A 12,534-nucleotide genomic window follows, 5' to 3' on the forward strand; every position below is an offset into this window, starting at 1 on the left:
ATTTTTCGATTGTATGTTGTGTCTTTCCTTCCCGATTGGTAACTCGCGCCCTCTGAGCGGAGGACTGCGTAACGGTGTCCATTTGTTGCGGTCCAAGTCCTGTGGGTATTCTGATATTCTAGGCACGCCTAGACGCTTGTTTTTTGGTATTTTTTTTCTATCATTGATGTTTTGTTCGATCGCACTCATCTCTATGAAAATGGCTGAGAGAACCGCTCTGTGTTCTCTCGAGAATCTCCAAGCCCAACTACTCGTTACTTATTTTGCTTTCCTTTTCCCTTTTCCCTTTTTTTTTGCCACCATTGTCCTCCCCGAGCTGCCACACCTGAATTGTATGTACCCCACCTCCTCACCAACCCCAAGCTGAAGAGAAACCGCGGGGAGCTCAAGTCTTCTGCTTTGAAACCGACTACGAAGATTTGATGTATATGAAAAATCAAGCCGAGGCAAGGTTAATACAAACGGTATTCCCCATGGCTAGCTCTATCTGCCCGTGGCCAAGCTCGTGCATGATGAAAGGGTGTCTTCTTGTCTCGAGCTTCGGGACGTTGGCGCCGTCCGGGCCAGTCACAGCTCACAAAACATGTCATTTATGCGCTTTTGTAATGCTAACTGATTCCACATTTGAAGCGGTGTTGGTGTTTTCACGGGTCAATGTTCATGGTCAATCAATAGTATGTAAATTTGTTTATTTTCGTTGTCCCGCTGCGCCGCTGAATCATTGAAATGTAAACAAAAGGAAGTTCATTACAAGTCGTAGTCAGGGAGAAGCCTCCCGGTTTTCCAGTGGTATCATGTTACTTTTTTCTTTCCGTCATGGCAGACCCTCGTCCGGTCCCTTGTCCTCATCATCGTCATGGTTGTCATCGTCGTTATCATCCGTCATCCGTCAATTTTTTTTCCTTTTTTCCGTTTCTTTCACTCTTTACGATCGGCTAAAGATCAACGGCACTAGAGCCGTCTGGCTCTCCAAGCTGCGGTTATCCGGGGCGATGGACACATTCGCCAAGCTCCGCCCGAAGAGGCCCTCGCGTAGCTTGTGAGCGACGTTCGACGACGAGGATCCGCAATTCAGTCCGCCGCCAAACCCGTAATAGTTACTGTGATCACCACTACTCCCACTGCCGCCACTGCCGCGATGCGAAGGGAGGTTCATCCCTAGGTTGAGCGTCGATAGGCTCGCAATGACAGCCGCCGAGTCCTTGCTGCGCGGGTGGCGGTCATCGCCGTTCTCGGCCTTGCTGCGCTTGGAGAACTCGCGCGACAGCTTGGTCATGACGGCCTGCTTGGCGCGCTGCAGCGCCGACGACCGCGCGGCAGCCTCTTGGGCCTCGGCGAGCATGTCGGCCTCGATGGTGCGCTGTGTGGGGGAGAGCCCGTCGTCGTCAGAGGCCGTCCGGATTGATGAGGATGAGGCTGAATCGGGGCTGTTCATCAGCGGGTTGCACTTGGCAGACGGGTCGTAGACCGTAGGCTGCAGCAAGACTGGGAGAGGGGCCAGGTTGAGGATGGGCACGCTGATGCCCATGTCGATCTTGGGGGTCCTGGGGGCACGGGGAGGCGTGCAGGGTAGGGATGGTGGTGTGTAGGATTCGTCGTCGGTGCCGATGACCTCGGGCATGAAGGTCATCTCGGCGGGCTCCTCGGAACGGTGGCGACGGTGGCGGCGCCGGCGTGGTGAATCCCGGCTGGAGGATGAGTGCCGCTCGCTCGTGTCGTCACTGCGGGAGTGCTTGTGACGGCTGGTATGGCTGCCGTGGTGGCTGCTGCTGCCGCTACTATGATGACGGCGAAGCTCGCCGCGGCGCTCGCTGTGGCGTTCCTCGCTGCGACGCTCTTCGCTACGGCGTTTCTCGCTGTAACACTCCTCGCTGCGACGTTCGCTCCTCCGTTCGCTCCGGCGTTTCTCCTCATAGTGGTCAGAGGCATGGTCCTTCTTCTCGACCTCAGCCCCTTCATCCCCTTCCTCTTTTCGCGACCGCCGGCGCACACGGCGCCTCTTGAGCTTGGTCGAGATCCCGTTGCTCGCCTGCCTCGCAGCCTCGATGTCCGACGCCAAACCGCCATCGTCATCTGCGGCTGCCCGCCCAGAAGCTGAGTTGGGCCGGGACGCATCCTTGGCCGCCGCAGCCGCCGTGACGCCGCGCGCCCACTCCTCGACGCCGGCCTCAAACGTGGAAACATCCGCGATGTCATTAGCGCCCCCAAACACCATGCCCTCCAGGTCGACCTCGAACAGCTCGCGGCTCGCTGCCGTGGCTGCCGCAGACGACTCGGGCAGGTGCTCGTCCTCAGCGGAGCTCGCGACCGCCGAGCCGGACGAGTTGGACCGCGACGTGCTGGGCCGGCTCGCAGTCGCAGTCGAAACGGCGCCCATCGACCGCCGGGACCACGCTTCTTTCTCGCCGTCTTCCCCTTCTTCCAATGGCGCTAGCGCCTCGTCCCGGCTGCCACCGCGCATCAGCGCGACGTTCTCAAAGTCAAACTCCCGCACGGTATGCTTGTGGCTCGCGATCAGCCCGCGTAGCTGGTCGACGTTCATCGTCGCATTGCGCACCGTCATGGCGCGCAGCCGCGGTAGGACCAATGGCCGCCGGAACGGCCGCGCGGGCAGCGGTGACATGGGGCCCGTGACTTCGTGGAACAGTTTCTTGCTGTGGCGCGGCGGCGCAAAGAGCGGGTCGCCGGCGAGCGCCAGGGGACACGGCCCGCGGCGGCCGAGCCAGGTGAAGGACAGCTTCTCCAGTCGCGGCGCAAAGGTGCGGATGTAGTCGTCCATGATCTTGAGCTGGTCCAACCCGGGCGCGACGTCGTGGTAGAAGTCCCAGGCGTCAACGGAGATGTACAGCTTGCGGATCTGGTGCCAACGGCGCGCGGCCGAGGGGAGCGCGCCGAAGCCGCCGGGGGTGTGGCGCAAGTAGTGGAACGCGGCCGGGTGGACGCCGGACAGGGTCAGCTTGGCCAGCTTGTCGAGGGGGGCGCGCTCGAGCGCAATGCGCAGGCTCATGAGCGCGTAGTCAACCACGCTGCGGCGGTAGCGCTCGGCCGGGGACTGCCCGGGGGTCCGGACAGTGAGATGCCGCATGTTGGGCATGTGGGTCAGGGCGGCGATGAAGGACGACACGTGGGTGGCTGCGTGGAAGAGCGGCGGGTACTGCTGGGTGAGGATCTCTCCCAGCTCCGAGTCGCCATATTTGGCGCGCGTTAGACCGGACTCGGTCGAGGTCTGCGGGCTGTACAGAAAGCAGATCTCCTCGCCTGTCTGCGGGTGGATGAGGGGTGGTAGAAAGGTCGCGGGGGAGTGCGGGAAGGAGAAGGTGAGATGTTCGATGTGGTGGCCGATGCGAGACAGCGCCTCGATGCGGCTGGCCTTGGTCAGGGTGTTGGCCGAGAAGGTCAAGTGGGTTCGTAGAAATAGTCTCTTGGTGACCAGGTTGCAGCAGGCCGAGTTGGCCAGGCGCAGCGCGCGGAGGTCCTCAATGGGCAACAGGTCAAAGAGAGTGTCACGGACGGTGTCGTCTTGCCACAGGCAGTAGAATGCTTGTGGATTGGTCGCCATGGTACTTGCATGTCGTGATCACTCAAAGTGTATGTGGGTGTGTGCGTTTGTTTATCGGTATGAGCCGGTCCTTGGTTGGGACTTGAACTTGACAAAGGACAAAGGACAAAGGTAATCAATCAGTCGTATGTTTGTGTGCTGTTTCCCGGTTTGCGAATAGTAAGATAATCTGATGTTGCGGTTGCTGTTATTGCTGCTGCTGCTGCTGTTGCTGCTGTGGTTGATAGAATTGTGGTAATAATAGGTGATAGATAGTAGATGTAAGCGCTATGGACAAGAAGGACGATGCTTGTTCAAAAGAGATGTTGTTGTAAATGAGAGAGGCCTTCAGTCTTGCTAGCCGAGTGTGAGCAAAAAGACACCACCAGGGAGTCACGGATAGCAAGATGAGGAAAAGATGAAGCCAGAGAAATCAGGACAGATGAGGAAGACGGGGAGAGGAGGCTCTTCATCAACAAGCCGAAAAGGGACCCTGGCATCTGAATCACCCCATCCGGAAAACCATGGTGTGCAAGTAGGGTTTCCCACCCTTCGCCCTCCCTCTTTCTCTCCCTCTTCCACTCTCTCTTCACCACCTTCTCCTCCTCCCTCCCTCCCTTTCCCTCGCGTCACCCCCCCTCCCCCCCCCCGGGGCGCGCCATTTCTGAAAGGCAAAGACAGCGATTGTTGCCCTTGCGCTCGCTCGTCCCAAACCGTTGAGAACGAGTGGCTCTCAGTTGTCGGTGACTCACTGCTCCCCCATGCATGCATCCCCGGCATTTGCAGGAAGCAAGAGCGGGCGACGGACAACGCGCAGCGGACAGCGCGCAGGGCTCCAATGGCTAGTCGAAAAACGGATTCGAAAGGGAAGAAAAGCAGGGAACTAGCTGGCTCGACACGATCGCGGTCGACGTGGACGGGTCGGACACAAACGTGGCGGACCGCGCCGGACGCAGTTGAATGGTCCGTTGAAGAGGGGAAGAGAAAAAAAAGCGGTCCCGCGCTGCTGCGGGTCGTCTCAACGCGGGCCGCTCCCATCCAGTGAGAGCCGTTGAAACAGGAAACACTTGTGCCAGGAGTGCAGCCGGCTCGCAGCAGCTTGCAGCAACTTGCAGCGAGCAACATCGAATTGCAGCGCGCTGCAGCATGGTCGAGGAGGGGCTGCGGGGAAAACGACAGGGGAAGCGCTATCGATAGGCAGAGCGGAGGGCAGAACCGCGAGTTTCGAAACAGCGGCCCAATCATCGCCTCCCAAATCGCCTGGGATTCTCGGTCGAAGCTTGCTGATTGGCTGTTGGCCGCGATGCACCGCAAGAGACGCGCGACTCCCACACGAAACTGGCGCGGCCCAGGAGCGCGGTTCCCATAAAGAGGAGGGGCAGTGCCCTTGCAGGTGATCCCATCTGGGGCGTGTCCGATCTTCCATCTGAGCTCCTGGCACCGACTTCCCTCGACGACATCGAAAACCTCAAGTCTAAGACTTACACGACTGCGACCCCAATGGGGGCGGGGAGACAAGAGGGCCGGGAGGGCGGCGGGCAGCATTCCGCGGGTTCCAACTCCTTGGGAGAAAACAGACGCGTCGAACTGTTCGCGCTCAATTCCGCTTTCGCACTTCTCGCCATCAATGGAGCCTTTCCACCAATCCACTTTCGAGCGCATCCATTGCTTTCTGTGCGCCGAGCTCCACCCCGCATCGCCTCAGTCGACCAGCGTCAAAACTTTCGTGGGCGGAGGAGGAATGGAACTATTTTCCAGAAGGCCCTTTTTTCCACACCGCAACCTCGACTACACACAGCTCCACGCCGAAGCGGGAGTGCTGGCCTAGGTCAACGGCTGTCCCACTCTGGCCCCCTTTCCCCCACAGATCAATCTTCCCTCACCGATCGCGTCTGCTTCTTCACCGCCATTGACCGGCTTCGAACCCACCCGCGATGAAACCTTCCCCCTTTTTGTCCTGTACATCCCATGCCCGTGCCACCGCGATGTATCGGTATGCAATCACGGTACTCTGTATTGCGTATTACTCGAGTTAACGTTAATGATTGTCCTCGAATTGCAAATGTGACACCCTGACCCTTGGGGTCCAGACTCAAAAAGTAAATATCGCGTTTTGTTCTTGGATCTCAGCAATGCTTTTGGCCCATGTACCCTCCTTGCCTTATCAGCAACCCCTTTTATGCCCCTGAGAAATAAATACTCCGCATCCTCCTCTAGATCGTATAATAGCAGATATGTACATTACGGTATATGGTGACACCACAAATCATTATCATTACGTCGATGCAATTCCACGCCCTTCCCTCGTGAGGAGTAATGCTTCCGCACCTAGCGGTGGAAGCCGAGTAACCGCTGGGCATTCCCTTCTTTACCCCTCTTTGCTTTCTCACTGCTGAGGGGGGTTCGGGGATACACCGCAAGCCATTCTCGCCGCGGTTTCGCCCATCCCAATCAATACCCGCCCATCCGGTTGTTTCGCTCCCCATTCCTTTGCGCCATCCGTCCGCCCATGTACGGCTTCTCGTTACCCCGCCGGCCACCCCGCGGCGCCCGTGGCCCCGGATGAGGCCCCGGTCCCCTGTTGAATCGCTTTTGCTGCTGCTGCTGCTGTTGTTGTTGCTGTTGGTTGTCCGGCCTGCCCTGGTGACCTTGCTGGCCGCCGGCGAAACTAATCTGGTGGTGCCCAACTCGCTGCGGTCCATTCCTCTGCACAGGCGGTCGTATAAAGTTCCCTGCGTCATTATCATCATCCTCGTCATCATCCTCTTCGAAGAAAATATGCCGTTGCGGGACGATGCTTTTCCCAAAGTCCGGGCGCCCTGACGTGGTTTTAGTCGAGCCGGAAGAACGGGAGGATTCGAACGCCACGGCCACCTCTGACGAGGCCGCGTCTTGGTACAGCTCGGCATTGGCTCGACTCCACGTCTCCCAAGGCCCCTCCTTTGTCCGCACCGGCAGTAGCCCGCAGGCGGGGCCGTAATGGCCCCCATAGCCGCAGTTGTAGCAGTAGATGGGTAATTCGCGGACCTTCCGCACCGTGTCGGGCGCGGGCCGGACACTCCTCCAGAGCTCGTGACACGACGCGTCACCATGCTCCCGCGATGCGCAAAATGCGCATTCCAACTGATCCGCGGGTGTTACCAGTTTCTCGCGGCAGTCATGCCGGCGGTGACCAAGCTGCTTGCACTTTGTGCATCGGACACGCGTTGGACAGGCGAAAGTACGGTGTTCCCGGTCACCACAGAAGCGGCACGTCTTCTCGGGGCACTCGGCCGCGCTGTGGCTTCGAGATGCGCAGGCGTGGCAAAACGATACCCCGCCGGATACAGCAGCGTCGGGGTAGTACGTTTCGCAGTACTCTTCCTCGCTGTCGCGGGGGCGCATCTCCCTCGGCTCGACGCGTGCCTCACCCTCTTCCTCGTCTGTTCCACTAGAAAGAGAAATTACGGAGGGGGGAGCGGGGGGCCGGCTTGGAAGAGTAGGACCCGCGGGTTCTTGCGGCGGGGGTGGGGGTGGTGGTGGGAGAGGATCAGAAGGGGGATGAGGCGGAGGAGGAGGAGGTGGTGGTGGTAATGGCGATGGTGGTCTTGAAGTGGAACCTAGGCTCTTCCGGTCCCCTCCGCCGGGAGGGGTGCCGAAAAACAAGGCGACGAGCAATGCGCTGTTGTCCTGCGCGTAATGAGTCGCCACACGCCGGGCAGCGCTCATCCTGGACTTGACCAGCCCGTCAATTTTGCCAACCCATTTCGAGTACGCCTCTGTGACCCGCGATCGGTCTTTCGGACTGTCGACCTTGATCTTGTCTGCGTTTAGTCCGATCAGCGTCCTGCACCAGTCAAGGAACTTGATCTCCCAAGCCCGTTCATCCTTTAAGCCCACATCAAACTCTGAAGAGGGAGGAAGCGGCGGCAGCACCCAGCCGGCGTTTGTGCCCTGGCCGCCTAGCGACGGCGACCCATTGCTTTCGTTAGCAACGCTCTTGGAAGGTCCCAGGGAAAGCGATGCATCGTCCACGTTCCACGGTGCCTGGAGGTCGGCTTTAAGGGCCGCAGAGAACATGGTCCCGAGTTGGTTGCTGTCGAGTGGTTCGTTCCGGGCTACCTTCGTGGCATAGATGCAATAGCCTCGCGGCAAAGACGCTCTTGCCTCCAGCCATAAACCCCACGCCTCCTTCAACATAGCTGGGTCGTTCCTCAAACCTGCTTGGTCTTGATTTAGTGCTAGCAATCGGACGCACCACCTTCTAAAGATAGCCGGCCAAGCACCCTTAGGAGTAGATTTGGAGACACTGGCCTCTTCTGGTGGCATTTCCAGATCGTCGATGTCGGTCGTCTCCGTCGTTGGTGCTTGCGCCGCTTGCGCGGGTGATTCCGAAGCCTGGCGAGACGGCAGCTTGCGAGCCTTTTCCTTCGCCCCGAACGACGTCCGCAGGCCACCGACGATTCCCTGGTTCCAGCCGCTGCGAGCCCCCGAGAGCGCCTGGATGGGCGCCGAACCAGTTTGTTCTGGCTCCGGTTGCGCAGGTATGGCCTCCGGCGACTTGATCTCGTTCGGAGAGCCAGATGTCTTGAGCCGTTTCAGAGACGGGACCCCAGCGTGCTGAGCGCCTTCTGTATCCCCCGCGTGGCTTCCATCGTGGCGGTCAGCAGGTTCAGAGGCCGGCCGTTTGTTGCCTAGCGTATCTGCTGGAACAGCTGGCTCAACAACCGACTCGTTCATTGCGATTGTGTCCGGCTTTGGTGCTTGATCCGGTGGTTCCATGGCATCAGTTGTGGTGTTGTCCAAATCTCGTCCCATATCGGTAGTACTGTTTTTATGCGTGTTGTGTTTTGCATCGAAAGCACACTCAGATTTTGACTTCCTTCCTGGAACATGGAAATGAGGTGAGAAGCAACTCGGCGAAGATGCAACAGCTTTAGGCTCGATGAACCAGAAACCGGCGCGCTGGGCGAAATGCACAACACGCACGATTATGAGCCTGGTATTTCGGGGCCGCGAGAGTCGTTATTCTAACGTTATTCCCCGTGCCGGCGCAGGAATTATCGCGTTCCGCTAAGAGGGCCCGTGGGATGTGCCGCCTCGCTTGACGCAGTACAAGCTTTGATGAGAGTTTCTTGCTGGGTGCAGTTGTGAAAGCCCCACTGGATGGAGTTTTTGAGGTTGAGCCAGGAGCCAAGCCACAATGCCCCACTCTGATGCGGAAAGTCCCACAGGGGGAAATACGAAAGACAGCTGACGAAATACACACCCGACCAGAGCATATGCGCATATTTGACGCGTAACGTGCTCGGCCACGTAATATTTCAACCGAGCTGTGAATTTCGCTCCATCTTTCCCGGCCCATCAGCTGTCCTCTCCAATCTCCGGCGTCTTGGGTTGGGCGGGTTCTGGCCAGATCGCCGCCTGCGCCGAGATAACGGGCTCCCATTGGCCTCCCTAATTCTCCCCCCCTTGCCTCTTTTCGCGTCTTCCAATCTGGGGGTCTGGGGATACTATTCCAGACACTCGGCGGATGCGAGAACCGTTGAACTCAGCGTCCTTCTTCTCCCTTCACCATCTCTCGTTCAATACCGACCATTGATCTTTTCGACGCGGCCAAGCAGCGACACCGCGCGCAGGCTTTTCCGTGAGATTCTCGCCTGCTGGTAGGGACTCGCACTTCCCGGCCAAGACTTCTCCCCGACTCCGATTCCGATCCCGACCTCGAGCCCGTCCCCAACGCTTTTTCGGACTCCCGTGGGCGACTTCGCCATCACGCATCTTTTAGTTTCTCCCACCGTACATCATTGTCCCTTTGCACGGCTTTCCAGCCGAGCAGGTCCAAATCTCAATCGATCGGGGAAACCCAAGAAAGAGATATAACCTATTCGACAATTGTCTCCATTTAGGGGTCCCGACCGCATTATCCGTTCCGTTCCGTGACATCATCTGGGCAAGCAGGCCCTGTCCTTGTCAACATCGCCGTGTGACCGAGAAGTTTGGTTTCCCAGCGCCTTCAAAACAACACACTCGATCCCCAACTATCCAACCTCGTACCCCTTTGCGTATACCCGTCCGAGCGTCGCACTCCCGCGGCGACACAACACCGCCAAACTGTCGTCCCCCATCCTCCTTTCTCGCACCGTCTCTTACGACGTGGGCACCAACCCACCGCGTCGTGGGGCTACGCACGGCACCATGGCAGAAAAAACCGGCCGGAGGAGGAGATCTAGTAGCATTCTTCAGGTTTACCATGAGCCACCCGAGCCCATTGAGCAGCTCAGCGATCAATCCGCCCTGCCGAATCTGAACGCCGACTGGGTCAACGCAAAAGGTGCGCTATGATCCCGTGACTATGACCTAGTCTAGTCCCATCCCATCCATGGGATAAAACACGCAAAACACGAAGGGCGTTTCCCCTGCTAACAGAATATGTTGTTTCTTTACACAGGCGCGTGGACCATACATTTTGTCTTGATCGCGTGCCTCAAGATTTTCTACGACATCATGCCCGGCGTCTCCCAGGAAACATCCTGGACGCTTACCAACATTACGTACATGTTTGGCTCGTACATCATGTTCCACTACGTCCGCGGGGTACCGTTCGAGTTCAACGGCGGCGCCTACGACAACCTCAACATGTGGGAGCAGATCGACGACGGCGCCCAATACACACCCTCCAAGAAGTTTCTCCTGAGCGTTCCCATCGTGCTCTTCCTGCTGAGCACCCACTACACACATTACGACCTGGCGTATTTCACAATCAATTTTCTGGCGGTTCTAGCTGTCATCATACCCAAATTGCCCTTTGTAAGTTGTTCTTCCTTCCCTCACAGTGGCATGGAATATTTTGAGGCTTGGGTCGTTATTGATTCGTCTTTTTTCACAGAGCCACCGCATGCGTATAGAGCTATTTTCCCCTGCACCCGAAGAGTAATTGAAGTTCCATTGTTGTGTGGTGTTAGAATGTGTGAGGTTACAACCGAGGTAGCTTTGCGGGCCAAAACAGAGAAGCAAGCATCTTGGGGAATTGGGGCAGTCTGTGCATGACAGGGTTGGAGAAGAAACTGGTTATTTTTATTTGCATAAAAGGGTATCCATCGCCAGTCGAAACTGAAATTGGGCAGGGGCCATATAATCGGGGAATCATGGGTATATGGGTGTGTGGGTGTGTCTGAGTGTTTGGCGTATGGATATTTATCCCCTCAGGAAAGGGTTGCGTCGCCACGGCGAACAGGTTCGAAGGATGGTTTCTGAGGATGGTGATGGAGGAGAGCCCGGTACCACATTTGCACACTTGGTTGTCGGCCGACATATTGCGGTCTGTGTGAAGGACATTGGACGGGCGATATTAGGTGGGCAGGCAAGCAGGGGCAAAAGGGGGTATTTTCGGAACGGACCTCGGGGTGGTGGATCAGTTAACTCCCAGACCCCGTGTTCGGACTGGCCACGGACCAGATATCCAAACAAAACAACAAACCCTTATTCCGTACACCGGTCACGTTGCCATTGAGTTCCGGCCTAGGTCATCTCCCTTCCTTGTTTCTTACTTGACGGCCTTGACACCTTGCTTGACGAAGCTGTAGTGGTAGTCTCGACTCGGCCATGACCATGTCGCGTTGTCGAGCCCATGTATGATATGTCCTCGGGCATGTTGTAGCCCGAGCGGCAACTCTAGCAACTCCAATGTTGTTATGTTGATGTGTATTTTGAAGTCAACAGCGACATGCGACGAAAAGGTGCTTAAAAACCCATGAGTTTCTTCCAGGCCAGCTTCTCTACTCTCCTCAGCTCTCATCTCTTTTTTTTATTCGACGTAACCACCACATATCACTCGCTCTCTCTTTTCCTTAAACATCTTTGATTAAGTCTCTCGCTTTGACTCGGTTATTTACATACATCATCATGAAGGCTCCCATCGTCGCCGCCGCTGCCCTCTCGGCCTGTGCCCTGGGCATGTCCCCGGACCCGGCGCCGGTCAACAATGACAAACGGCTCACCCCCAACGACGCCAAGGACGCTGTGAGCTCTGCTGGCCTTTCTGCTACCGGCGCGGTCGACATCCCGGCTCTCTCTGCTGCCTCTGCCGCTTCTGCTGCTACGTCTGCCACTGCGGCGACCGTCAAGCGTGACGATGATGACAACGACGCTTGTGATCCGTCGGATGACGCTTGTCTGGATCTGGTGAATGCCACCAATACCGTCGATAAGCGAGCCGGATCCGGATTCGACGAAGGCGATGGGGAGAAGGGTGAGAAGGGTGAGAAGGGTGAGAAGGGTGGTAAGCATGGCCACAAGCACAAGGGCGGCAAACATGCCGGCAAGAAGCATGGTGGTAAGAAGGGCCACCACGGAAAGGGAGGTCATGGGCATAAACACGGCCATAAACACGGCCACGGAAGCAAGGGCCATGGAGGCAAGGGCCACGAGGGCGAGCATGGCCACAAGCATGGAGGTCACGAAGAGGGTGGACACGAGGGCAAAGGCCATAAGGAACACGAACACGGCCCCAAGGAACACGGCCACAAGGGCGGTAAGGACAAACCTGAGCACGAACACTCCGACCACGGCGACGACAAGCCCGCCTCTGGATCCGGTCATGATGAGTCCTCCAAGGTAGTCCGCAGAGCGGCCGTCATCGACGGCGTTAACGGCCCGGAGAAGACAGGCTCGCCCCTTGAACAGAAGACCCACGAGCGTGTCCAGGCCGGCGGCAAGTCGGTGGCCGGCCACAAGGGTGGTGAAAAGGGTGGTAAGGGAAAGGGTTGGGGCGGTGGTGACAAGGGGGGTGATGAGGGTGACTCTTCTGGAGACGAGTCCTCTGGAGACGAATCCTCTGGAGATGAGTCGGATTGTGAGGGCGGTAAGGGAGGTAAGGGAGAGGGAGGAAAGGGAGGAAAGGGAGGTGGTGAGGGTGAGGGCGAAGGCGAAGGCGAAGGCGAGGGTGAAGGCGAAGGCGAGGGTGAAGGTGAAGGTGAAGGTGAAGGTGAAGGTGAAGGTGAAGGTGAAGGTGAAGG

General features: G+C 57.7%; 4 protein-coding genes across 4 annotated transcripts in view; 2 read left to right on the forward strand and 2 right to left on the reverse strand.

Moving 5' to 3' along the window:
• Positions 1 to 925: 925 nt before the first annotated feature.
• On the reverse strand, positions 926 to 3,559 carry C8A04DRAFT_11628 (uncharacterized protein; the record flags this gene model as incomplete). The annotated part of the gene is made up of 2 exons (XM_062777039.1): positions 926 to 1,909; positions 1,946 to 3,559. 2 exons carry the CDS (start codon positions 3,557 to 3,559, stop codon positions 926 to 928), a joined length of 2,598 nt encoding a protein of 865 aa, XP_062637641.1.
• A 2,430-nt stretch (positions 3,560 to 5,989) lies between these two features.
• On the reverse strand, positions 5,990 to 8,299 carry C8A04DRAFT_11600 (uncharacterized protein; the record flags this gene model as incomplete). Its single annotated transcript, XM_062777030.1, has 2 exons — positions 5,990 to 7,032; positions 7,138 to 8,299. The coding sequence occupies 2 exons, from the start codon at positions 8,297 to 8,299 to the stop codon at positions 5,990 to 5,992; spliced, it is 2,205 nt and encodes a 734-aa protein (XP_062637642.1).
• A 1,416-nt stretch (positions 8,300 to 9,715) lies between these two features.
• On the forward strand, positions 9,716 to 10,454 carry C8A04DRAFT_36736 (protein ORM1; the record flags this gene model as incomplete). The annotated part of the gene is made up of 3 exons (XM_062783625.1): positions 9,716 to 9,851; positions 9,969 to 10,327; positions 10,407 to 10,454. The coding sequence occupies 3 exons, from the start codon at positions 9,716 to 9,718 to the stop codon at positions 10,452 to 10,454; spliced, it is 543 nt and encodes a 180-aa protein (XP_062637643.1).
• Positions 10,455 to 11,422: 968 nt separating this feature from the next.
• The window catches only part of C8A04DRAFT_27959 (uncharacterized protein), a gene marked incomplete at both ends in the record, with an annotated part of 1,685 nt that continues 573 nt past the window's right edge, over positions 11,423 to 12,534 (forward strand). Inside the window, 2 exons of the mRNA XM_062780471.1 lie at positions 11,423 to 12,363; positions 12,419 to 12,527. Coding sequence (XP_062637644.1) covers positions 11,423 to 12,363; positions 12,419 to 12,527 — 1,050 coding nt within the window. The remainder of the gene's footprint in view (positions 12,364 to 12,418; positions 12,528 to 12,534) is intronic.

The sequence above is a fragment of the Dichotomopilus funicola genome (assembly GCF_033296635.1).
Source record: "Dichotomopilus funicola strain CBS 141.50 unplaced genomic scaffold C8A04scaffold_25, whole genome shotgun sequence".
Lineage (NCBI taxonomy): Eukaryota > Fungi > Ascomycota > Sordariomycetes > Sordariales > Chaetomiaceae > Dichotomopilus > Dichotomopilus funicola.